The sequence below is a fragment of the Anolis carolinensis genome, chromosome 1 (genome assembly GCF_035594765.1).
Source record: "Anolis carolinensis isolate JA03-04 chromosome 1, rAnoCar3.1.pri, whole genome shotgun sequence".
Lineage (NCBI taxonomy): Eukaryota > Metazoa > Chordata > Lepidosauria > Squamata > Dactyloidae > Anolis > Anolis carolinensis.
Genome location: NC_085841.1, coordinates 95,372,414 through 95,400,259, shown reverse-complemented (window position 1 = coordinate 95,400,259; position 27,846 = coordinate 95,372,414). Strand labels below are relative to the sequence as shown.

General features: G+C 39.3%; 1 protein-coding gene across 1 annotated transcript in view; it reads left to right on the top strand.

Annotated features, from left to right (window-relative positions):
- slc35f1 (solute carrier family 35 member F1) overlaps window positions 1–27,846 on the top strand; it is a 291,050-nt gene that overhangs the window by 212,392 nt on the left and 50,812 nt on the right. Inside the window, exon 3 of the mRNA XM_003215595.4 lies at window positions 5,004–5,131. Coding sequence (XP_003215643.2) covers window positions 5,004–5,131 — 128 coding nt within the window. The remainder of the gene's footprint in view (window positions 1–5,003; window positions 5,132–27,846) is intronic.

The window sequence follows — 27,846 nt, the reverse complement described above, 5'->3', positions numbered from 1 at the left end:
CATCTGTTCTAATATAACCCCCCGTGCAGTCCCCGTGGTTTCTAATAGAATAAGGGAAGTGAATTCTGGGTGCAGCGTCGTAGGATGCTTTCATCCCAGTTTATCAACAGAGCCCCGCCAGAAGGAAATCTTCATTGTGTGATGAGTGGCATGGGGCTCCATTGATCAGCTGTGCAGCAAGTGTCCTTGCAGCCCATCATGTGATAAAGTCCGAAATGATATCAAAGTGCTATGACTGAGTAGTATAAAAGAGGTGGTTTTCTGTGAATGTAGTCCTAACAATACCTTTCTGCCAAATATGCATGTTGATCACTTTGTTTTCAAATAAATGAAAAACACCCAAGTTGCATTGTGTCCCGTATTTCGTCCCCCCGTCCCCCCCCCCCCCCCCCGCCAATGATATAAGAAAGGAATGCTTTTATGGTCATTACCCATTTAGAGCATAAAGGTTAATTGAATGGCATGATGATGTAGCAAACCAGATCAGCTCACCTATTGTCCACTGAATGCCGCCTTGATAAATTACTTCATGTAATAACTGGTCTAGTCCCTGCTCTTTCTTTTATTCTTTCTGGAAACCAGACCAATAAATAATAACAAAAAAGCTTGTTCTTATTTTCCCAGTCTCAAGGTAGTTAGTAGAACAAGGAATGATTAGGATGCAACCTTCACATGGCTAATTGGAAACTTGTCCAATCACATTAGGAAACGAGAGGCAGGGTCATATCTGCTAATGAGCAAATGGGACTTGAATCAGACAGACATTTGATTCTGGTAAACCAGTTTTATCAAAGATTACCCAGACTGTCAGAGAAGTATGTCCTCCTTTCATTTTAGGATTTTCATTCTATTCTTGCTGTGTTACTCACTTTCAGGGAAGCAGTTACAGCAGTACAGTAGAGTCTCACTTATCCAACACTCGCTTATCCAACGTTCTGGATTATCCAACATATTTTTGTAGTCAATGTTTTCAATATATTGTGATATTTTGGTGCTAAATTCATAAATACAGTAATTACTACATAGCATTACTGCATATTGAACTACTTTTTCTGCCAAATTTGTTGTCTAACATGATGTTTTGGTGCTTCATTTGTAAAATCATAACCTAATTTGATATTTAATAGGCTTTTCCTTAATGCCTCCTTATTATCCAACATTCTGCCAGCCCGTTTATGTTGGATAAGTGAGACTCTACTGTATTAAGAAATATAGTTGCTCATTCACTTAAAAAACAAGCATAAGAGAACATAATTAAAAGGAGCAAACCTGACTTTTCTCTTCTGTTTTACTTCACTGCACTTCATAACTAAGTGTGATGCCTCATGGGCCTTGTAGTCCTGCTCCTAGTGCCATCGTGGCAGATGAAGACGAAAACATGGGGTTTTCGCCGGTTCAACAAGAGCCGGAGTCCTTTCACATGCCGGATGTTGATGTTTGTCCCCAAGAATTCAGTAAAACAGACCTTGGACATTCCTCGCCTCCGTTCCCTAGAAAAGAATCCTACTGTGCTGACAGGGGAGTCAGGGAACAAACTCGCAGGAGTTTACGGATTGCTGCCAAACAACAGGCTGATTAGACCTGCTTCCCTTGGGAAATTCTAAGGAGTCTTGCATCTGGACAAAGTTGGGTTTCGCTTCCCGTTCTCTAGGGAAAGAGATTGTTGGCGGGAAAACGAGACCCCAATATAGGTGCCTGACGCGGGAGAATCTTTGCGGAGTCAACAGAGCAGCTTCAGGAGTAAGATCGTGTGTGGACTTCGTAACCCCAGTTCCTTGCCTCGCTTGCTTTTAACCACGGACCTTGTTCCAAGACTCACTGTTTGCCTTGTATCCTGCCTTGTATCCAGCCTTGTTTCCAGCCTTGTTGTCAAGCTACCTAGGACTCTTGAGACTCAGACATTTCCCCACACTATTGCTTGACAATAGTGTGTGTTTCGGTATTGGATAAAGAACTTTAAACTCTAATATCATTTATTGGACAATACATTTTTGGACTATATTTGACCTCATTTGAAAGGTCTGCTTCTGAACTATATTCTTCACTTGTTTTTATTGTTTTTATATATTTCCTTAATAAAGATATTAGATAGAGATTGGCCTCCGTGTATGGTTCTTGGTGCCCTGCTGCCAGGGGTCTGACACTAAGCAATCCTCTCTCTAAGTCTTGCTTTTGTTACTGGACTGAAGCTTGAGGGAAGGGGTTGCTTTAAAATAATAACATGCTTGAGGAGTTGTGGATTTTATATTAATATATACATATGTTAATATTTTAAGAAAATATGTGTAAACTACATTTTGGTCATGAAGAGATGTCTCCAATGTAGATTGCAATGTTAATGCTCATCCATAGACATACATAAATTAAACAAACAAACTAGAAAGCCAGTATACTTTTTGAAACCAATAAAACCAATACACAAGCAGGTAGGGACAAAAGTAAGACAGAATAGATGTTTTCTTGACAGTCTTCCTAAAAACTATTCATGAGGAAGCCACTCTAACCTTGTTTGGGAAAGGAGTTGTTCCGTCTCCCAGGGGTTTGATTTGCAATTTCTCATAGTTGTAGGAAATAGCACCTGTTTGCATTTCTTCCAGGGCTGTTGCAGATTCTGCAGCACCCTGATAGTTAACCATTAGCGGAGTGTGTAGCCAGCTCAGCAAAGTCTTTGCTGCTGAAAGCTTGCAAAGTATCTTTTTGTTCTGGAGACCGCCCCTTTTCCTGGGGATGAAATCTCCATTTTGAGAAGCCTCTTGCCTTCTAGACAGAAGAGAAAAGAACTCAGATGTGCTTATGTGGCCAAGCCAGGCCAGCTCAGACAAGCCATCGTAAGTACTGACCTCTTGCCTATAAAACTGGTGCTGAGTTCAGATAGGGGAAGACCTGTTCTTTCCAAGATAGTAACTCAGTACTGGGGCAAAGAATATCCCAGGATTTCTTTGCCATTGGAAGAAGCTCTAATTACTTCGTCTCCAAGCTAGTTTTGAGTTTAGATAGTGAAAGATCTGCTCTTTTTGATATACTTTTTGATACCCTAGCTCAGGGCTAGGGTAGAGAGGATCTCAGGATCTCTTCACCTTTGGAAGAAGTTAACCCTGCAACTAAGGGGAAAAGTAAGAAAGGAACATCTGCATGATTTTATAAGTTGACTGTTTATATTTGTAACCTTAACTACGTGTGCCAAGTCTGTCAAGGACTTTGAGAAAATAAAATCTTGTTTGATTGTTCAACTTGAAGTGACTCTGGTTACTGGGATTCCTGAGCTTCAAAGTAAGGCCCCTGCAGTTCACCCAGGCAAAGAAAGAAGCACATCTTAAAACTCTAAAAGGTGCCTGGGTGTGACGGCATAGGAGTCTTGCTCTTATCTTTTACTCTTCTTCTGGGATCAGACATAATTTCGCAGTTTAACAGTTCATTGTTCACTATAATTCCCTAAACATTTTGATCAACATTCTTTTGGGATTCCGAGGAGTGTAGTCCAAGAAGTTAATTTTGCAAAAGTCTGGAAAGATCTGTCCCAATCCTTCCTCTGTATATAAATGATGCATGTGCTTAAGTGGCATGTGCTAATTCTGTTGGCCCAGTGTGATCCTGAAAGAACCAGAAAGCTCCCAGTTCAAATATAAAACAATATTTATTATGTTCAATAGACCCATCAGTGAAACAGACAGTCATTTATAAATTCTCCCATCTCAGTAGAAGTTCATTTTACCAAATACCAGATATATCTGCATGGTTTCAAGTAATGCCCCGATTGGGGTTTTTTAGTTCAAATATAAACTCTGTTGCAGTATTATTTGTTGACTTCAATTACTTCTCTTCACCCTCAGTCCTTTCACTGGAAGCATAGACTTGCCATAAAGGGTTATTATATGGTTAATTCAGATTGTGCATGTGAAGAGCTAAAGCACTACATAAGAACAAACATTCTAAATTCTTTAGTTCTGTGCTGGTTTACTTGAAAATGGCCCAGGTAGCCTGCATATTTGTAATCCAGGTTTCCTGGTAATGCATGTTTCATAGTAAATGTTCAAGCTAGCATGGAAATTTCCATTTGTTTCAGTAACTTATTGCTTATACTACAACCCTAATTAAATCCTGCCTGAGAAGTAAATCAGAAAAACAAGGAGGAAGCTTAATACCAAATGGCTGAGTGCATGTTCATTTCCTTTTGCATCAGGCATAGTAATAATCCTTGGCCTAGCATTAAGACTGTTTGACCTTTGGGAAGCTCTGGATTTAATCAGTAGTGCTTGTTATACTGGCAGACTTCACAATGTGGAAATTGAGGACTGGGTGATTGACAGGATTTTTCTGCAAGGGCATTAAAGAACGACTTAGTACTTTGCACAAAATTGATTCTAGGAAGCTGAGCTACCAATTATTCCAAAGCAAAAAAAAAAAGAAGAACAGAGGGGATAGGATCAACTTTTCCTCAACTTTACTTAGCAAGAGGCTAAGGGAAGATAACACCAGGCCTCTATAGTTCAAAAATGGTGAAAACGCTATTGTGCTGCCCTTTCCTTTGTGCTAATACACATGTATGTTTATTGATTTCACTTACAGGTTAAGCATCCTTTTACTTGAATTCCAAAATCCTACAAAATCGAAAACTGTCCAATGGGCGGCTGAGATAGTGGCCCCTTTGCTTTCTGATGGCTCAGTGTACATGCACTTTCTTTCATGCACAAAATTTTACAATTATTGTATAACATTACCCTCAGTGTTTTGGTTTTGGGATTTTGGGAGATTTTGGAATACCTGTATTTGCATATATGTACATAATAAGATATCTTGGAGATGGGACCTAAGCCTAAAGACAACATTCATTGATGGTTCACATAGACCTTATTCATATAGCCTGAAGATAATATACAGCTACGTCTCTTAACCTTTATAGTCTTCTGTAGCATTACCTTGTGAAATACAACAGATTAATCTGTTAATATAATTCAAATATTTAAAAATCTTTTTCTTCCTACCCCACCTCTTTCTTGATACAGGAGAAGAAAATTTACTGGCAATCTTGAAACGAAGATGGTGGAAGTACATGATCCTGGGGATAATAGATATAGAAGCCAATTACCTGGTAGTTAAAGCTTATCAATATACCACTTTTACTAGTGTACAGGTAAGATTTCCCATTACCGATTGTATACTTAATGCCTATTAGCTTGCTTGCTGCACTCTTATATGTCCAATCAACCTGTAGAGGAAAATAGGGATTGCATACACTAAAGGTGTCTTTGTTTTACACAAATAATGAGCTCTGTGGAGATAAAGCTGTAGGCATGTGAGGCCTACTCCCTCCTTTTGCAGCCAATTACAAACTAGAGATGGAAACAGCCATCACAATTCTATTCCCATCCATAAAACACGTGAGCAGAGCAGTGTAAGAAGACAGCAAATGTTCTACCAGTCTTTCATTGTCTGCTTTTACTCAGTGTTGTCAAGAGTGGAATGATGCATATGAATTTGCTGCTGCAAGCCCAATTCCATGGAATGTTAACCCATGTAAATCTGGCAACCTCTGGTTCTGCAAGGAATCAGTTGGGGAAATGCATTTGGCCTTCATGGAAAGCAGTGATAATACAGCAGTCAGGTAGCTAGAGAAACAATAGACCAGAGTCAAAGCCTTACTGGTGCTAATGTTCTGTGCTAACAAGACGTCTCTACTGTGATCCTCAAATGCTAGAAATCAGGCATTGCCTCTACATATTTTTTATCAGCCAAAGCTTACTCAAATTGCCACAGGCCTCCTCAAGCACAACTATCTCTGCTGCAAACTTGAGTGAAGGGCTTCCATAAAAGTACCTCAGATTTCAGCCATGCCAGTGCAGATGCTTAGGAGCAGCTGAACTTTGATCATGTACAGAGAAGATTGCTTCATAGCAACATCTTCTCCGATGATACAGCACCCAGGCAGTTTTACAACAAAACTAACTGGTCACTTGAGTCATTCAGTTGTGAACTCTGCCAAGGAGAATTTGAGAGAAAAGCCTAGATTCTCAGAAATGTGTTGGAAGATAGCTACCGTATCAAAAGTGCTATGGAACATACAACACCTCCCTGTTTCCCTCCTTTATCCTAACGTATTGTTTTTGGTGAGCTACATGCTGACTTTATCTCAGCCGTGTGTATTGGAAGATGGCTTTTGGATTCAGACAAACAATGCACCGTGCTTCTCCCATGCACTATTTCCCTTCATTCTCTACTTTCTTTGCTTAGATTAAGAATGAAAAACTTTCTATTTATTTGTAGAAATGCTCTGACTCACTGCCTGCATATTATAATTTATTATGCTTTATTTTATTTAATTAAAGAACATTCCTAAAATAAAAAAGTGATACAACAGACCATAGGATAATTCTGCCTGAAATGCAGGCATTTATATTCTACCATCTAAGGAAATACATTAAAAATATTCTTAATGTACTAAAAAGCAAAAATATACTATTCTAGGAGTAAGAACATGATTTATTACTAGCCTTAATGAAATATAGACTTATCATAAATGCACGTTATATTATTCTTCTATATCTCTCTGTTAACCAAATGATGACATACTGCTTGGGAATCCTGACTATTATTATTATTATTATTATTATTATTATTATTATTATTATTATTATTTTATTTTCCAACTGTTGTACTGGATCAACAATGATTGTTTAGTTTAACTATAACAGTTTTTGGCAGTTCTTTGTTAGAACATTACCAATGTCAGCTGCCTCTAACCTAGCGATTTTATTTGAAGTGTTTAATGCCAGTGCTAATGCTTTTTGCTTTTGCTTCTTGGTGTGTTTCTTTGCCAAGTACTTTTGCATTTTTATATCACCGTTTGTTCAGATTTTTTTTCTTTTTTATATAAATATGGACATTTTAGCTTTGTTTTTGGTTTTTGGTTTTTTTTTCTCTCTCTCTCTCTCCCTTTTTGATCCTTTTTAAATCTCAGTTTTCCTACTTTCTATACAATCAAATGTTCTCACTCTTTCGATGTTAATTTACTCTACCTTATAAGGTAAAACTTCAATAAAAATATATTTTTAAAAAATTCATCTAGACTCCAGAATAAAGAGGCCTTTTTCTACGCTGCCAGAAAACCTCAGTTCAGATAATGGTCCTCCTGGAAACTTTCACAAGCCACTGGGTTTAAGGCAAGGATTTAATTCATTTCTCATATCCAGTCTCCCTTAAGGACTAAACTACTTAAGTTAATCATTTTTAAAAAAGAATGAAAAACTTTGGGACTTATGGAACATTTTTCTACAGGTCCCAGAATACCTTGCCATTGATTAAAGCAGGTGGGTCTTCTAGGAGGTGACGTCCAAAACATCTGGAGAGCCAAATATTCTCCACTTCTGACTTATGCATTCAACTATGCCAGCTAGTACCTGAAAGTGTCCCTTATATCCCATTCTCAGGCATTTATAACAGCCTATACATTTTCCTTGGCAGACAAACTAAAGTTTATAGCCATTGGGACTTCACGCTCCTTCCATGAAGAACAATGCTATTTAATCAGAAAGAAATCCAAGTATATTCAGGAGGCCTTATTTGCAGAAAGGTGTGCACAGTATCACACTGTAATCGCTAACCCCGTACCTTATCTCTTTGAAAAGCCAGATAGCAGGGCCGGCCCAACACGGAGGCCACGTGAGGCTGCCGCCTCGGGCGCAGGCCCGGGGGGGCGCCGTCAGGTGCCCTGGCCCCGCCTCCCACACTGCGTGAGAGGCGGGGTCAGGGTGAGCTGCACGGGAGGCTCCCGCGCAGCTCAGCCTCGCCGGCCTGGCCTTTTCCAGGGTGCCAGACTGCAGCAAAGGTCCTTGCAGGCCGCGATCGCGGCCTGCAAGGACCTTTGCTGCAGTCTGGCCCCCTGGAGAAGGCCAGAGCGCGCTGGAAGGGAGGCAAGTCCCCGTCTGGGCGGAGCCTCGCCTCCCGGCCTGAGCGCCCTGGCCCCGCCTCTCACGCAGCGTGAGAGGCGGGGCCAGGATGAGCTGCGTGGGGGGCGGGGCCAGGGTTGGCCCCGCCTCCCGCGCAGCTCAGCTTGCCAGTCTGGCCTTTTCCAGGGGGCCAGACTGCAGCAAAGGTCCTTGCAGGCCGCCGGCGGGCCCCGCCTCCCGCGCCCTGGCCCCGCCCCCACGCCCTGGCCCCGCCTCTCACGCAGCGTGAGAGGCGGGGCCAGGGCGACCTGCATGGGAGGCGGGGCCAACCCTGGCCCCGCCTCCCACGCAGCTCACCAGGGCGCGGGCGCGGGAGGCGGGGCCAGGGCGCGGGAGGCGGGGCCCGCCGGCGGGGCGCAGGAGGCGGGGGGGGGCGCAATTTCCCCTCCCCGCTTTATATAAAAAAATATGTCCGGCCGGCCCTGCCAGATATAATCACTTTTTCTCCTCTCCCCCTCCCTCCCCCCTCCCCCCCCTCTCTCTCTCAAAAAAAGAACCATGCATTGGGGAACAGAAGGTTTGTTTTTGCCCATCCAATGAATTCTGGAAACCTCAGCTCTCTGCCATTTTTAGTGTCCTGAAATGAGGCTATATGCAGGTCATTCTGGGAAAAGTGGGGAAAGCTTCCCATTGAAATAAAGGCCTGCAGCTCCTTGAAAACTAGCTAAACGGTTTTCTCAAACATCATAAACAGGGCAAGGAATTTGGAAGTGCCACTTTCCTTCAGTACTAGATGTGGCAAGTGGAAATGTAAAATTCTGTCAGATGTATGAGCTCAATGTGTAGAAACAATAGGTCATACTGGGACAGCAGTAGCTGTCATGATTGCACAAAATGACTAAATTTGTTCTCCTGTCAAGCAGCCCATTCACATCAAATGTTCCTCTATGAAGTTGTGTGCCTGAACATGCCCTCACCGTGAACAAATGTCCTTGTTTGTGTGAACTGCCTTTAGTTAGAATGGTAGCTAAGTCTATACAGATAATAAGTATACTTTCCAACTGATGACACTGAAATTTCACTCAATGAGGTCTATATTTTTTTAAAAAAATAAGCAGCATCTGCACCATTTCGTAAGATGATCAGTTTTATTGTGTGTTTCCTTTTTCACTTGGTGTGTCTGCTCTATGATACAAAAGTCTACATGTCAATGTACTACACTTATGACATTTTCCAGAAAGAAATATTGGGCAGCTCTCTGCACAAGCCTACACTTAGTTATCAAAATAAACTTGAATAGAATTTGATGCGTGCTTTTATTTTTAAATTTAAACATTTCTTAACCTCCTTTCAGATATGTTGTCTATGCTACCATAGCCTCTTGAGTGAGTTATTTTTTCGGTCTGAGTTGGAGGCATCAAGCTTAAGGCTGTGTATACTTTACTCCTACTACACACACTACCTGTGAAGCAAAGAAGAAGAATTTTGGCTACATTTAGAAAAAGATTGTATTCTAATGCTTTGGAGTTTGTTGGGCAATGAAGTATTTTCTCTCTCCTCACATCATGTCATTCGCATGAGACAGACTGTCTCTTATTTGCAAAGTAGTTGAAAACAGAGCTAGAAAAAAATGATCTCAGCCACTGTAACTTTTTAAAGTAACGTTTGCAAATTCAGGAACAGAGTTCAGCCAAACAGAGTTCAGCTGGAACAGCAGTTGAGTTTGCAGACCCCAACCCACTCGTTCTCTCTTTTATATTAATATTGCTATTTCACAAACCCAACTGGCCCACATTTATTTTGTGTATCAAAAATGCTTTTACTTGACATCTTAAATACAACATCAACAACACTCCATGGCTGAAATCCCGCCTTGGTGCAGATAAATTTTATATTTTGCTTTTTGAATAAAGTGTGGGTTGGTAATCTGCCAGTGGGCTGTAAGAGTTTACTTAAGCTATCATGGCCTACATTTGGGTCACTGAGGAGTCGGAATTCTTTACTGAAAACGCAGCAACCAAAATTCCTCCAATCTGCCTTTTAAGCAGCCAGTGGAGACACATCCAGCTATTTTCCAGTGGCTGGACATCATCCACAGGGATCTCTGAGGATTTCTGGAGGCTTCTGCAAATGCTGGTTACAGCACATCTAACTACAGGAATATGAATTAATTGATCTCCACTAATCCCCCTCTACTCTCCAACAACTTGGAAACAGCCACATTGGGGCTGCTACATCACTTAAGAGGAGAATTGGGTGAATAGCACTGACTGATATTGCAGTAGAGGTGTAGCTGCATGCCATGTGTATGGCTGCCAAGGCAGGATCTCAGCCATGGAGAATTAGTGTTATTTTTAAGATGCTCGTATTTTGGGGTTTGAATGCCTTTCCATACTTGTGGACTTGCAAGGACTTGTCAATGTTGTTTACAAAAGCATTGAGCAATCATTCTAAAGGTGTTGTTTCCTTTTTTAAAAATAGTTTCTTAGAATTGAAAATAAGTGAACATATGCTGTTAGATACTTGGAGAACATTTCCCTATAGAACAATATTCTCAGAGTTGTTTCTTTGTGTCATAACAACCATACTATAAATTTCATTTGGTCTTACTATTGTCTTACAAAATTCAGATCATTATCGCTTGGTATGTAGGCAATAAATGTAAATTGGGGTGCTTTGTTTTGCTCACTGCCTAAAAACAGGTCAGGTCACTAACTAAGATTGTGCTAGAAGATATTCTAATTAATTATGTTGAGTCATCATGTATATCAATATGTTTCAGAAAAGGAGATGTTTTAGTGCATTTAGGTGACATTAGTAAATACCTATAATCAACTTAGCTTATTCCTACTATTGTAATATAAATAAATGTATGTTAATTCAAAATCTGCCTCAGTTACTATTTTAATGCAGATGTGAAATTTGCCTCTGTGGGTGGGTCAGGTCATGCAGTGATTAACTAGTTGGCTATGAGAAGTCCACAAGAAAGATTTGAGAGTAAAAGCACCCAAATGATGTCCCAAGCTTCTTCACAGCAGCCTTGTTTTTTGAAGGCACTGCAAAATGTGTAAAATAGAGAGTCTTATGAAATAGCTTATGTTGGATTTAGTTAAAGCAATGTAGGAACCCATGGCCTGTCATTTGTTCTTATAGTCCAATTCCAATCATATCTAAGTGGGAAGTGTATTCAACAACACCCAGGAGCCACAGGATCCCCTCCTTTGAGGTAAACACTCCTCTAGAATTTCAGGAGCCATCTTTATGTCAATTTGTACTATTTTTCTGAATTCCCTAGTTTTGCCAGACCATGCAAACTTCATATCCTCCCCCCCCCCCAAATGCTTTTTAGGTACAGTTACAACTCTTGTTTCTCCGTTGCACATGAAAGGCTGTCTCTCTCACACACATGCAAATATTCAGATGAATTCTTTCACTTACCTGTCAACTATACATCTTCACGTACATGATATATTTTCTGGGTTTTCACCTTTTGCATTAAGTAGCTCTAAGCACTCTATATCAGGCATACTGTATTCAATGTTACAGGGGGTTTCTCTTTAAAATTTCATGCATTATACATCAACTTTTCCAGTTAGCTTTTCTTTTCCACAATATTGAATAGCATTATGGGGCACATTCTGCCACTGGCACTAGCAATAAGCAGTGACTTAGTCTCTGGGTTTGATTTTGAGTGACAGCGATTGCAGACCAAAGGTGCGGAATCATTCGCTCCAAGTGATGACTTAAAGTAATCTTTCAGTGGTTTCTGGATAGCCTCATCAGTTAATTTCGTTACATATTTATGTGCTCCATGAAGCTGCACACAGGAACAAAATGTTAACATATGTTTGGCTTTTCTCCCAGCCTGATGTATTCTGAAATTCATTAGGTCATTTTTGATAACACCAGCCCTTAAAATGCCATATTAAAATTTTGCATTCTAATGCCATCCAAATTTGACATGATATATTCTGACTTGTTATTTTGAAATTATGTTATGTGCATTTGTCAATACAGGTAAATGCTAAGAATGTACATGAATGTTCCTGACCATTCTGGCTGGGAGGAGTAGGCCAAAAAAAGTAAACTTTCTAAGCTGCCCCCAGTGTTACGACCCCACACAGGTTTGGTCCTGCAGTACTACCCCTACATCTGTTGAATCTATATCACGTGTCTTACACGTGTCTTAAAAAATATGGTCACTTGAGGCATTTTATAGGTCCTCCAGAATGATTCTATGGTATACTCCTGTTGTAAGCTGATCATAGAGTCATGCTGGAGGACCTAGAAATGCTAGAAAAATATTCTTTCTAGGCATTTTTTGGGTCCTCTAGCGTGATTCTACAGAATGCCTCCACCAGAGTTTAACCAATAGGGTTCACTGTTAACTGTGGTTTCATGTTTCCATGGTAAATCTAGGAACATATACCCAATGGATATGGTGATCATATTAGAATATTAGGTAGAATGAAGCTGCTAGAAAATAAGACATGAGGAGTAGCAGCTTACAGTATGCCTGCTATATGCCAGTCTGCTGTGCTCTTATGAAATAGAGCACCTTGCCTCATCACCACTGTGGAAATAAGATCCAGTTTCCAGCCCAGTTAGATTGTGGACCTGGAGTGGGTGGGAAATTGTCATTCTGTTAGTCATCTCTAGCTATGCAATATCCTAAGCCAACCCTGATCTGCAAAAGCTGTCATCTTTATGTGGATGATGCATCCAAAGGGTGGTTCTTCCTCATGTTTCTAAGACATCAAATCTTAGCCATGTGCTTCCTGAATGTGGAAAGATGTGTTGTTATTTGTTAAAGCTGTGAGCCCAGCCCCATTCATAATGCTGTGCCATTCCTGTGCAGCCTGCAGCCATGTGAGCTCACATGAAAGAAAAGCGGCTCAAACTCTACTAGAGTGATTTGTGAAGGGAACCTTTATGAGTATTGCATAATAATACTGGCCTGCCATAAACATGTCTTCTAATCATTGCATCAGTAAAATATTGAATGTAATGTCAAATAAAGGACACACAGCATGTCACCAAAACACCTGCAGGTTTAAGGACAGTTACCCACAAAAACAGATATGTTTTCACAAGGATGTCCTATTATTAAAGGCTGTATATCATTTTTGATCTTACCAATCATGAATATACTTATTTTCTTGCAATTATCTATAGCATCTTCTGCTTTCATGTTGCACCAAGCCGATGTGTCATGCTCTGAAATTGTGAAACATCTTTCACTGAAGTATTCCTAGTCCCTGGGTAATTCTGCTAGTACAGGGACAGCAGCATGGCAAATATGAAGGAAAGATCCCATGAATTCAAGGCAGCAGGGGAAGTGAAAGATATTATTGTCACTGCCAAGATGGGAAACCTTCTGACCCCAATCAAGCTATTTCTCCAATGACTGCCTATTGGGCAAAGTCTTCAGAGCCTAGGTGCTCTGCGAAGCCTGGCTTAGACAGTAACCTGATACATGACACAGGAGGTTTTCTAAGCCATTCTTCTCCAAAGACACTCTAAAGACCCCTATAATGTGTTCTCTCTCTCTCTCTTTCTCCCCCCCCCCCCCCCACACACACACACCACACACAGAGAGAGTTGTAAAGACAGTGGATATTAACATGTTCCTTCATCTTTACTTATCTTCCCATTCTATCACTTTGCATCCCAAGAAAACACTGTGCTAACATAATGGATTATGATCACTAGTGTACAGCACCAAAAGGATCATGGCCTGATTGTGAACTTTGGTTTTTGCCCAATATCAAGCTTTTGTATTGATAATGATGAATATATTATTGTCAAGATTTGAGCAAAACTTTTTTGTCATCACAAAGGGGATAAAATGACACCTTTCCTGTTCTACATGTACATATTTTCTAAGCTGGTATTTGAATCTCACATCAACACTGGCAGTGATAGGTTAGCACTCTCCATGACATTACTTACTTACTTAGGCGATCCCTCGTAGTTCGAGGATGATTGTCTTCCATCTCTGGTGTCTTGGGGGTGGGTTCTTAGGTGGCTGAAGAGACCTATTCTTGATCTGCATGTTCTCCCGCAGTGAGGACATCGGTTTCCAGGTGGAAGGTGGTCTCGATCAGGGTTAGCTTGACGCTCCTTCCTCTTGGCATGTTTCTCCCTTAAGCCCTCCATTTGTGTCTCCATGACATCTGAGTATAGAGTTGCCAAGCAAGAAACTGGAGAGGGTTTCTGTACCTTTAATGATTGTGTAGAGGAGGGAATTTAAGTATTGCTTTTTCATCTGGTTCTGCTTACATTTCCTCTTCCATGCAGCTATTAAATGTACAGGAGCCCTCTCCAGATTTCAATCCAGCAACCTCTTATCTGAAGGTAACAAGGTAGTTTAAGTCAAGCCATACAAAATCCATAGTTCTGTCCTCTGATTTCTAACTTCTGCTCCTTTGCAACTACCAACAAATGATAGAGGAGCTCTGGTAGCCAGGAGATCTTTTGATGTTTTCTTTTAACTCAGTGGTTTTCAACCTGTGGGTCCGGGTGTTTTGGCCCACAACTCCCAGAAATTCCAACCATTCTAACAGCTGTTGGGATTTCAGGGAGTTTAAGGCCAAAGCATCTAGGGACCCACAGGTTGAGAACCACTGTTTTAGATCTTCCATGGTTTTTTTTGTCAAAGCATCTTCAGTTATCTTTTTGTTTCAAAGAGAAACCTAAACATATGCCTGTTGAAATCTCTGCACAATCAAGTTGGCCACAAAAAGCAAAACAAACATAAGGTCAAATAAATAGAATAGGAGATGTAGCATCTACTCCTTCTGTAGTGTTTGCAGTTTCACTGTGGAGTTTGCCTTTATTTATTTACTTTGTAGAATTCATGCAAGATGAATGCGTTGCTCCCGTTTATAATTAGCAAAAGCTTTGCAGTGCGTTTTCAGACATTCTTGGATGACAAAGCTGTAATTTTTAAACTAGAGCTGCTCAGAAAGCCAGGAGATTTTACTGAGCACTGTTTTGTAGCGAGAGCCTGGAGTTATGTTGAGAATAGGCATTTCCCAGATCTGTCACATTAGACATGACCAGAGGGGAAATTGCCAATTAGAAAAGGTGAGGTAGCAGGTGATAAAACCCTCCCTGGACTAAATCTTAATTCCTCTTCCGACTGGTGCTACTGTACCTCAGGGCCAATCGTTGACTAGTGGCAGATGTTGGTAGGATGAGATCTCCACAAGGTTTGCTGGCGGGCTACGCTAATGAGCTGCCCAAACATGGCAATTGAAGGTTGCAATTAGAGTGAAGAGAATCAATGCAGGAGAATCAACTCAGCTGTTTTTTCTTTGAAATCCAATGGGAAGAGGCTGACCAGCATTTTACTTTGATATCGCTAAAAATCAGCACTTTTCTCTCCAGCATACTACTGATCTTTAAGCTGATCTTTTCCAGAAATTCAGATGTATGCATGTCTGCATCAGAGACTTGTGCACACTGCAGTGAATGTTTCTTAATATAATTGTTGCCTAAAATAGTTGCCTTGGGTCCCTTTGCAAAGGATGACAGCATCTTGATGAGACACGATAATTTTTAGACTTCTGAGAATTGACTAGAAAATCACTGTAACAAAATAATTGTTACTACAAAATAGAGAATGTCCAGCCTTTTTTCTTCCTTTATTGCCTTCCCTCACTGATCTCAGTGGCAGAAATCACAGTTGTAAGAGTTTCTTTAGATCCAGACTTACAACTGGATTAACGAAGGCCGCACCGTGCTGTGTTGCACCCCCCATACAAACAAATGAAAACATCCATCCTGTAGTTGTCGTAAGAACTCTGTAATTGTCATAAGTCACAGTAAGTCAGCTTATTCTTTCAGTGCAAGCAAACTACTGGGCAACACAGGCAAACATGCTAAGTCACATGCTATCCTCAGCCTATCAGGATTGAGGAAAAGGGAGGAGTTGCTCCTGGCATTTCCAATACAGGAGCCACGAGGGTGACTAGCAGCTGATTTTTTCCATTCAGGAAGGCTTTTCTTACATGGAATTCCTTTTAGGATTGCCAAGCCAGGCTTAGGATTCTTTTAGGTTCATTTTCTTTGTGTATGTGTATGTGTGCATCTAAGATTCGTTTTGGGTTTTTTCCTTTTTTATTATTTTATTATTTTTTAAAATTATTTGTAAAACTTGGCCAAAACTTTTTTAAAATCCTAAAAATCAGTGGATATGCACATTTTTCTGAAACTTGGGAAGGAAGAATGTGCTGGTTATTTTGTGTCATTGTAGAGAAATTTGAAGGGATAGCTCATGTAAAATTCAAAAGTTCATAAAAATTTCAAAAATACTCTAAAAATCAGTGTATGAGCAAAACATTCTGAAACTCTGGAGGCTTAGAATGGTAAATGTGTGCTACAGTTGTAGCAAGTTGCATCATGATAGCTCTAAAACTGAGGGAAGGAGGAGCCCCTTTAGTGTCCCCATTGGCATGAATAGGCAAAAAACTAAATGAAAAACTAACAATGTTTTCGGAACTCCGTAATACATCTATCACTGGCCACTAATGATTTTTTTCAAAACACTTTAGAATCAAAACAGGGGTCATGGGAATTTCATTAAGACAAACAAAGCAGTTTTTTAAGTCATGCACACCCCTATCCCGTATAGTTACACCTTTTAGCAGACTCCCTATCCCGTATAATTACATCTTTGGGCAGACTCCATCCAACAGTGAAATTCTAGAAAGTGTAGAGCACGGATAAGACACTGGTGGCTACAAGATGTCAGCCAGTGAGGAATTATGGGCATTGTAGTAGCCAAACTTCTGGAGGGCTGCCTCTCAACCTCAATAGCATAGAAATATCTAAACCATAGTGCTTGGGGGAAAACATGATTTGGAAACATTGCATACTATGCACCTGCCAGGCTGTAGGTTTGAAGAATCTTTAAATGCACACTGCTGGTCTTATGGAGCCTGAAGGGTGAGAAAAAGAAAGTGGCACATTTGAGACTTTAAACTGACAGCACTGCCCCCTTGTGGTAAGGAAGAAGATGGGATTTTAAATAATGACAGAAATTCACTGGGATAAAGAACACAGAGACAAAGGGCTTATTTGGGCATTTTCCCCTTCCCTACCCTGAGACAGATGGCAGAGAATGGAAAGCAACTGTGAGGATTTGGAGGAGAAAGGTTTGCAGCCTATGCAGCCTATCCTGAGCCTTCTAAACTAGACTGCAATCTTCTGGTGCATCTGTCTTGTCATCAGTGTTTAAATAAAATTCAATTATCAGTCCGGCTGGCTTCTGTATTTGAAGTAGGGGAGGAGACTGCAGTCATGAAACCAGAAGGGGACTTAGAAGGGCAGCTGTGAAGGAACTATGCCTCTGGTGGGCAACATGTTTAAAACCAGCAAAAAGTTTTAATTCGTGCTAATTTTCTATTGTGATATTGTTATATTAGTCTGTTAGATTTTTGATATTGTCATTATATATTATGTTTTAATTTTTGCCTTTGTTTTTGTATTGTATTTTATTTTTGTTAGGTTTTGATATTGTCATTTATGTATTATGTTTGATTTCTGTGTTTTGCACTGTCTTACTTTTTGTAAGCTGCCCTGAGTCCTGTTTCGAGAGGGGTTGGGATGTAAATAAAGTGTGTGTGTGTGTGTGTGTGTGTGTGTGTGTGTGTGTGTGTGTATAGACAATTGTGAAGATATATCACTGAATACTAAAGATATACCATCCTATTTCTCATACCTATATGTGGTTGTGAATGAAGGAAGTGAAGAAAGCTGGATAGGAAGAAAGTCAACCCATTTTATATGTTGCTGGAGAAGACTTCTGCAAATACTCAGCTTGCTTTAAAAAGACAAATAAATCAGGGCCTAGAATTCTCCCTAAAAGCAAAGATGGTTTTCACAGATAACATAGCTGTCGTAAAAAGATAAATAAAGACAAATGAATGGATCCTAAAGTATATCAAGACTGAACTCTCCTGAGAAGTCAAAATGACTAAACTGAGGCTGTGATTCTTTGGCCATATCATGGGAAGATATGACTAATTAGAAATAGAAATAATGCTTGGTAACGGAGAAGACAGTAGACAAAAAGGAAGACTCTATTCCAGATGGATAGATTCAATCAAGGAAGCCATGGCTGGCACAAGTCTGCAAGATGACCTTTAAAACCAGGGCATCACCTTTGTGTAGCTCTATTACAGTACAGAAAAATGCCCAGAACAGATTCTTCAACATGGAAACTACTAACTGCCATTGAAAAATATCTTGGACAGGACATGTCCTTCCCCTCCCCCAAGTTCCTTTGGGCTAAGCTAAGGGGATGAATATAGTAAACACATTCTGCAAACCTCTTTCCTACATTCTGCACGGCTTCAGAGTTTGGTCACAAAAACTGTACTGATAATAAATAGGTTAGTACAGTAATAAGCACAGTGACTCAGCAGAGATCAACCACTGTGCTGGACACCGTGGGTGTTTCATCCATGCCTGAGCGGCAGACTTGGCTGGGTAAAGTGGTATAAGATTTTGCTCCTCCTTTAAGCCATGTATTGACCCTTTTATGTTTGGAGAAGGCCTGTAATAAGCATACATATTGCTTTGCTACTAAAGCTGGTCCAAAGACCTAAATAATTTGGATATCAGAACTTGTCTGATATTGGAAGACCAAAGTTAAGCTTGTTAAGTCTTGGTTGGGGGGCAGTCAGGGAAAATCAGGTGCTGTGGACTATATTTCAGAAGAAGGAACTGGGAAAACCACAAATGCATAATCCTTGCCTAAGAAAACCCAATGAAATTTATAAAATCACCATAGAGTGATGGACAAATGGAAGTAACATATGCACACACACACACACTCCTTTTCTCCCTCTCCCTGTCAAATGCACACAAACATTGGCCCAAATATCTGAATCTCAGAGTATTTTAGTACTGCTGGACTGAATTCAGACAAACCTTCATTCCCCCTCCTTTCCCAGAAGATGAAATGGGAGCAGCACAATCTGAATTCAGAAGATAATGATGGAGTCAAACTGCTCTTAGGAGCAGTTCTGTTTAGGAACCAGAGAGACCTTCTCTCCCCAGACTGATTCTCTGGCACTTAGGCAGCAGCTGTTCTCTAGACAGAAAAATGTCACTGGGTAAGGGTAACAATGTTCAGGCCCAGCAAATTATCTACATTCTGGTCAGCTAAATTGCTTTATAACAGCTTGGCTCTATTAAGTAGCTGGATATGAACACTATTAATAAGATGGAAAGCAGCTAGAAAGCCTTTTGAATAGGCCTTTATAAGAGACATTATGCATAGACATAATCAATAGAATAGCAGCTCTATTACTTTAAATGAGCTCTCTCTTAATGGCTAGACAAAACGGCTGTTCCGCTAGTAAAACAATCATATTGCCCTTATTTTAACATTATTAAATGTAGCTGTTCAGGATAAGGGGTATATTAAGCAAGGCAGGCTGTGACGTATGGTGAGAAGTGCTTAGCATAATTTGCCTGCTCACTTTCTCTGTTCTGGTTAATTGAAAAGCAAGAGAGAGGCCAACCAGCCTTTTATTTGGCATAGCCAGAACATCTGACTGAAGCAAATGAGAATACTTGTCATGATTTTCATGATTATGGACTTCACATTTTTCTCTGCATTTGTTGTCTGTGTTCTGCCTGCACAAAGATATGGACAAAAGAATTATTGTTGCCCTATATAACAACAAACAGTAAAATAATGTCTTTGCAAATTATTCTTTTAAAGGGCATATGTGCCTCATGCCCTGCAACATTAAATTAAAAATAGTGTTGCTCAATTTAACACTTGTTCAAAAACAATCAAACCACAGAGAATTTTCAGGTGCCTGTATTGACTCCATGCCAGGGGTAGCTGTGAACAGATGTGACTGCTGGATCCATCTTAACAGCTCCTCCAGGTGCTATGGCAGCTATTCCGGCTATATTGGAATATGAAGCTATGTTGGAAACAAGGTTCACCTCCTAAAGAGTTTTTATAACAAATGGAGAAGAAAATGACATAAAAATTGCTGGTAGAGTAACATTCTTTTAGCAACAGAGCCACAGGCAATCCTTAGCTGTATATATACTATAGTAAATCCTACCAATGGGGAAAAAAATTGGCTCTTATATTGTCTTTTGTTTTGGCTTCAGTAATTATGCATTAAAATATTGGTAAATCAAAACTGAGTTGTTATTATATTTATATGTTGCTCTTTCTTTCTTAAAATTGATCCAAAATGGCGCAAAAATCTTCATATTTAATAGAAATAACACTGTACTACTGGACACTGGACACAGATACTACTCCCATATCTTCTCTCTACAGAGATTTTAGAAATAAAAATGCATGCTATTATCATAGGTGATTGCTTGTGGCTAAGTATGATTGCCTTCCAAGTGTAGAGTCTTGGTGGTGGGTCTTTAGGTGACTGTAGAGACATGTTCTTGATCTGCATGTTCTTGTGCAGTGAGGACATAGGTTTCCAAGTGGAAGGTGGTCCCGGCAAGGGTTGGTTTGATGCACCTTGCTCTTGACACCTTTCTCCCTTTTTCCCTTTCACTCTCCATTCATGCCTCTGTGAATTCCAAAGCACTGTTGTTGCCGTCATGTCATCATATATGAGCTGCAGGAAGTTCACAAATTTATCAGGGCATCCAATTTTTAAAAGAATAGTCCAGAGAGCATTGCGATTCACTGTGTCGAATACCTTTGCAAGGTTAATGAATGCCATATAGAGAAGTTGATTTTGTTCCCTACATTTTTCTTGGTGCTGTCATGCAGTGAAGATCATATCCAATCTTTCTCTGGAGGGGAAAAAGCCATTCTGGGATTCAGGGAGGATGTCTTCTGAGATAGATAGAAGGTGGTTTGCAAGGCTTCTTGAGAATTTTCCCACCTAAGGTTAAAAGGGAGATACCTCGATAGTTTCCATAGTCTGTTCTTTCCCCCTTTTTGAAAAAGATGGTGATAGTGGCATCCTTGAAGTCTGATGGGATCTTCTCAGGCACCCACACTTTTTCAATGAGCTGTTGGAGTTGTTGTTTGCAAAGGTGCATAACAGGACACACGCAAGAGTCCCCAGTGTGTACTGGCACCCAGTATTTCTATACAATCAAATGTTCTCACTCTTTCGATGTTAATTTACTCTATCTTATAAGGTAAAACTTCAATAAAAATATATATATTAAAAAAAAGAAGTGATGTGAGGCACATCCCATTTCGCATTGATCCCATTGTTTATCGGACCTATTGTACAACAGTCACTTTAAAAACTCTGCTACACAATAATGCTGCAACAGCGGTCTACTGGTTTCAAACATTATAGAACTGTCCAATTCTAATCCCTACAGATATGTCTACTTGAGCAAAGTCATAACTAACCAACAGGACTTCAGCCATTATATATATTTGTAACTGTTTGCCTTGCATGCATCTGTTTACCTTGAAATGCCAAAAGTTGTGTTATGAGGGATGCTGAGGTTACTTTTGCTTTAGTGATGTAAATAAAGGCCTTCTTGAACAAAGGTATTTTAAATGTGGAAGCAGCTTGAAGTCCGAATATACTCCATTAATAATATCCTTCTTGATCTTGTGTTTGTGGGAATTCCTCCCACTCTCTGTTCCTTGGATTAATCTAAGTCATATAAAAATTACAAAGTACTCCCTCCATTTATTCCATGTTGTTTCCTTCCACACTTTCCATTCTGGTAAAAACTGACATTTTTTAATATAGTGTGATGGCATAAATCAGAAATGGAAGAGAAGGGAGCAGGCCTGGCTTTGATATAAATTATTTCTACCTCCACAGAGAAATGATATGAAATCCATTTTTTTCATCTGTACATTTTGATCTGCATTTCCCCCTGATAAGTATTTCTGTATATTTCCTTCTGAGTAAAAATATAAACGTCATAATAATATTCAGGGATTAATATAGGAATGTTAGGTGATCAAAAACATACCACAGAATATTATTTCAGTCATTTTTTTCAGCTGTCTTTTACATTATTTTCCCCAAACTGAAAGCAAAGTGTTGAGGCTAAGAAATAATGATGTAGCTTACTGAGACCCATTAAACTGGGGATTTCCCAAGTAATAACTCTTAACTCTTTACTACTTTGTGATATGAAATATTGTTTTTTATTCCATGAAACACAAAGGAATTTGGGGGGGGGAGAATCTGAGACAATTTCTAAGCCACTTTGAGTCCCCTTTAGGGAGATAAAGTGGGGTAATAATAATAATAATAATAATAATAATAATAATAATAATAATAATAATAATAATTACTGTGGGACTTCCGAATCCAGACTGACAAAGTTCTGGAACACAACACACCAGACATCACAGTTGTGGAAAAGAACAAGGTTTGGATCATTGATGTTGCCATCCCAGGTGACAGTTGCATAGATGAAAAACAACAGGAAAAACTCAGCCGCTATCAGGACCTCAAGATTGAACTTCAAAGACTCTGGCAGAAACCAGTACAGGTGGTCCCGGTGGTGATGGGCACACTGGGTGCTGTGCTAAAAGATCTCAGCCGGCATTTGGAAACAATAGACATTGACAAAATCACCATCTGCCAACTGCAAAAGGCCACCCTACTGGGATCTGCACACATCATCAGAAAATACATCACACAGTCCTAGACACTTGGGAAGTGTTCGACTTGTGGTTTTGCGAAACGAAATCCAGCATATCTATCTTGTTTGCTGTGCCATACAACGTCGTTGTGTTGATAATAATAATAATAATAATAATAATAATAATAATAATAATAAATAGAACCTTCAAAAAAGAAAAAAATGCTATATGCCTTCCATGCCCACACAAATTCTATTGTCATATGTCACAGACAGAACGCCACCAGATAAGATTCAACACAGTTTATTAAGGATACAGAACCAAAAAACGCCCGTAAAAAAACAAAGACTAGGCAAACACTCGCCTTCAATATGAAAAGATACTAAAAACGGTTCAAAAGATAAACCGGATTAAACAGGAGGTTAATCCGGGTTAAACCAAAAATGCTTACTTCAGCCTGGCACTTTAAACAAACAAAAGCTGGTAAACAAAGATTCAATGAAACGTAAATAACTGGCAGCAGATTCCTCTCTGCTACTCAACAGCTGTGGTTGAATAACTAAGTTGTTACTCCTCCGTGCAGCAAGCGAACTCCGGGTCCAAACACAACAATCAGGGTAGCAGCGGTCAGCGGGGTCCCAATCCGGTCCAAGTTCGAAAGCCAGGTACAGACTTCTTTAGTTCACCAGTTCCACCGATAGCCACAGAAAGGGTATAAGAAAGGGAATAGATCTAAGGAAAAAAGAAATGGTAACTTGGGTAAATTACCAGTAGGCTTCATCAAATTTTTACAAGATTGGGAGCTGAGGGACGCTTGGAGAATGCAACATGTGAGAGAAAAAGATTATACATACTTTTCAAATAGGCACAATTCATGGTCAAGAATAGATATGGCCTGGATGACCCCCTCACTAATCCTAAAAGTGACCAAAATTGAAATCTCCCCTAGGTATATCTCGGACCATTGCCCATTGGAATTTACATTAAATAAAACACAAAGAAACACCAATTGGAGATTAAATGGGAACCTAATAAAATCAGAAGAGGATATACAAAAAAATAAAGAAATTTTGAGGGAATATTTCAATCTGAACGATAATGGAGAGACCACTATACAAACAATCTGGGATGCAAGTAAGGCGGTCATGCGAGGCCATTTCATTCAGCAAAGTGCCCAAAAACATAGAACGAAAAACAGACTGATAACTGAAATTAATGAAGAAATTAGTTCGAACGAAAAAAAATTAAAATCTGAACCAAACAATAAAAAAATTAAGCAAGAATTGGGAAATTTGAAAGCACAAAAAATCCATATGGAACTAGAAGAAACAGCAAAAAGATTAAAGTTTATAAAACAACAACAATTCCAGAACGCTAACAAACCAGGAAAATGGCTAGCCTGGAAAATAAGAAAGAAGAAGCAAGCCCATACAATTACAGAAATCATCGCAGATGGTGTAAGCTACACGACTGAACAAAGTATAATGTCCCAATTTAAAATCTTTTACGGCAACTTGTACTCAAAGGATCAAATCGGAATAGACAAGGTATCCCAATTTATTAGTAACCAAAGGCTGGGGAAGATTTCTGAAAAACAAAGAGAGATATTAAACAAAGAGATAACAGACAAGGAAATTAAGACAGCTATAAGTAAGTTGAATGGGAATAAGGCCCCAGGGCCTGATGGCCTAAATGGTATTTACTATAAAGTATTTGCTGAGGAATTGACACCATATCTTAAAAAAGTCATGAACAAAATTTTAGAAGACCAAGAAGTCCCAGACTCGTGGCGCAAAGCAACAATAACGATGATTCCGAAGGAAGGACAGGATCCCAAAAATGTTAAGAATTATAGGCCAATATCTCTACTGAATTCGGACTATAAAATTTTTACAACCATATTAGCGGAGCGAATGAAAGAATTTCTCAATGATTGGATAGGAGAGGAGCAAACGGGCTTCCTGGCAAAAAGACAAATGAAAGATAATGTAAGAGAAATAATAAACATACTTGAATACTATGAGTTTACAAAAAAAGATGAATTGGCTCTACTCACCATAGATATGGAAAAAGCCTTTGATAATTTGAATTGGGACTTTTTCAAACTGTTAATTAGTGAATTGGATATGGGCTACAAATTTAAGAATGCGATTAACCAAATTTATGACAAACAAGAAGCAAACATAAAAATAAATTCACTGGATTCACAGAATTTTAAAATATGTAAAGGAACTAGACAGGGATGCCCCTTATCTCCTCTGTTGTTCATCTTTTCATTGGAAATCCTCTTAAGAAATATCAGAGAGGATCCCAGGTTGAAAGGAGCAAAAATAAGAAAGTACAATTATAAATTCAGGGCCTTCGCTGACGACCTTATTTGCATAATAGACGACCCAATTAATACAGTACAATTTTGGTTAACTAAAATAAAAGAATTTGGGGAAGTCTCAGGACTAAGGATAAATTCGGATAAGACTATGCTATTACCAAAAAACTTGACAAAATCAAGACAGGAAGAATTGGTAAAGGTATCAGGGATACAGGTTAGGAAAAAAATAAAATACTTAGGTATAATCTTAACGGCAAGGAACTCCCAGCTACTAGAGAACAACTACGATTATAAATGGAAAGAAATAAAAAAGGACTTGGAAAGATGGAAATATGCGAATTTATCACTACTAGGCAGAATATCGGTAATAAAAATGACTATCTTGCCCAAATTAATATTCCTCTTTCAAAACATCCCTATTATCAGAAGTACACAGAGATTTAGAAATTGGAACAAGGAAATTGCCAAATTTATCTGGGGAGGGAAAAAACCCAGAATTAAAAGAATTTATATGATAGATGATAAGAAAAGAGGAGGATTAGGCCTCCCAGACCTGCAACTGTACCATGATGCATGTGGCTTGGTATGGGTGAAAGATTGGTTGACACTGGGAAATAATAGAATTATAACATTAGAAGGAATAGGTCTGAGGGCAGGATGGCACGCATATTTGTGGTATGGGAAAAAATTGACGGAAAAAAATTTTGGCAATCATTTCATTCGATCCTCACTTCTAAAAATTTGGGAAAAATATAAAAATAAACTATACCAGAAAACTCCAAGATGGATCTCACCTTTGGAGGCATGCCAAAGGAGGGAAACAGGTGGAGAAATTTGGCCCAGATATAACGATATCTTAACTAAGGAAAATGGGAGATACACCCTGAAAAGTCAAGAAGAGATTAATAACAAATTCGGTAAGGTGGGATGGTTCCAATACATACAACTTAAAGAATATTACAATAAAGATAAAATACTAGGATTCGAAGAAAAAGAGACATTTTGGGACAAGATAATGAAATTGGAAAAAAAACAAATATCCATAATTTACACAAAGCTACTTGAATGGGAAACTGAAACGGTACCAATAAAAGAAAACATGATTAAGTGGGCCCAAAACCTAGGGGAAACAATATACTTAGGGGAATGGGAAAAGGCCTGGAACTCCAGATTAAAACTCACCTATGCAATAGAATTGAAAGAAAACTGGATTAAAATGTTTCATCGTAGGTATTTGACTCCCCAAAGAATAGCAAATTTTAATAATAAAAATTCAAATAAGTGTTGGAAATGCAAGGACCAAGTGGGAACCTTTTTCCACTGTTGGTGGACTTGCAAGGAAGCGAAAAGCTATTGGAAGAAAATTCAGCAAGAAATACAAAAGATGTTGCAAATTAATATAGAACTGAATCCCAAATTTTTTCTCTTGGGGATGCTAGACATAAAAAGTGACAAAAATAAAGAAATCCTTTTCAGTTATCTCACTACGGCGGCAAGAATAGTATATGCCAGCTACTGGAAAAAGAAAGAAACCCCGAAATTGAGCTGTTGGCTAAATAAGGTCTTGGAAATAATGAATATGGACAAATTGACATATTTACTAAAAAATAACTACGGCATTCCGAAAAAACAAACAAACTGGGATGCGATAAAAAAGTATTTGAGGGAGAGACAAATGAGGGTGTTAATTTAACCCTTAAAGAAATGAAATCGTCAATGAGGAAAGATAGAGAATAGGCTGATATTGACTTAGACAATGTGAATAGAGGTTAAAGAAATGGACTAAGGACTGTAATTACTTTAGGTATCTGTGTAAAAGATGGAAGTGACAAATTTTACCTTTTGTTCCTTTTTGTTCCTTTTACTTTTTGTTTCTTTTATTTCATTTTATAAATTTTTTTTCTTTTTTATTTTTATATATATATATATATATATATATATTTCCATTGTGGTTTTGGACTACCTCTTTCTCCTTTCTTTCCCTTACCCCCTTCTGTTTACCCACTGCACTTGTACTTTCAATGACTCACCGAATATATTATCTGGAAACTCAATAAAAAAATTTTTTTTTAAAAAAAAAAGAAAGAGTAGTCCGAGGTCGTAGTCAGTCAGTCAGTCCAGCGTCAATCCAGAGTAGGCAATTAATGTCCGTCAAAAAGACGACGGAGGTCCAAGCTATTAAGATTAAACACAAGTTGCACAGGAAAAGCCCACACAGTTCCTCCCGCCGTCTATGCCCAGTGTCCTTGGTAACTTACGTATTCAGCAAACGAATCACACCCGTCTTCAGGAAATTCCCAACAAGAGCCCAAGCGTTCGTCCAGATTACCTTGCCCAACGCAATTAGCCCTGGATTCTAAACCCCATTTTATGCCAGTTTACAACTCCTCATCGCTGTCAGCTGTTACCCTAATTCCAGGTGCCTCATCATCATCCTCCTCATCAGAGCTAAAACACCTTTGACTACGCCCCACAGCATCCCCAGCTGTGGATCCCGTTCCATCCCTCCAGCTCGTCCACGGGTCTAATCCTGAAACCCCCCAGTCGCCTCCCACACTATTATTGCCGGTGGCACCCAAATCCTCCCTCACACGAGTCCATTCCATGTCATCCTCCTCTGAGCTAACCATCTCTTCCTCCATTCCCTCGGTAAAGCCCTCAAAGGAGTCTTCGTCAGTTGGTTCTGCAAATAAGTCCCGCAGCCGTTTCCTTTCTCGCTCCTCAAGAGAGTCTGACTCCCGAGGAGTCTTACGACCACATCTCCCAGTATCGGAGCCATAAGGCTCAACCATAACACCATATGACAACTTCTTATTTACATAAGTGATACTTACTATCTTTGGTTGTTTTTCAATATTTGCCTTGATGATATATGTCTGCAGTGCCTGCTCTTGTGGTACAAATATAAATATAACCGGCTTCTCAACTGCTCCTTCTATATTTATACTTTTAATATACAGACCATACAATGAGGGTTTTTTGTGTGAGAGGGAGCATGCTTCAAGGTGATTTTTCATAATTTTCTTTCTAAAAGTTTTTATTTTATTTTGTTG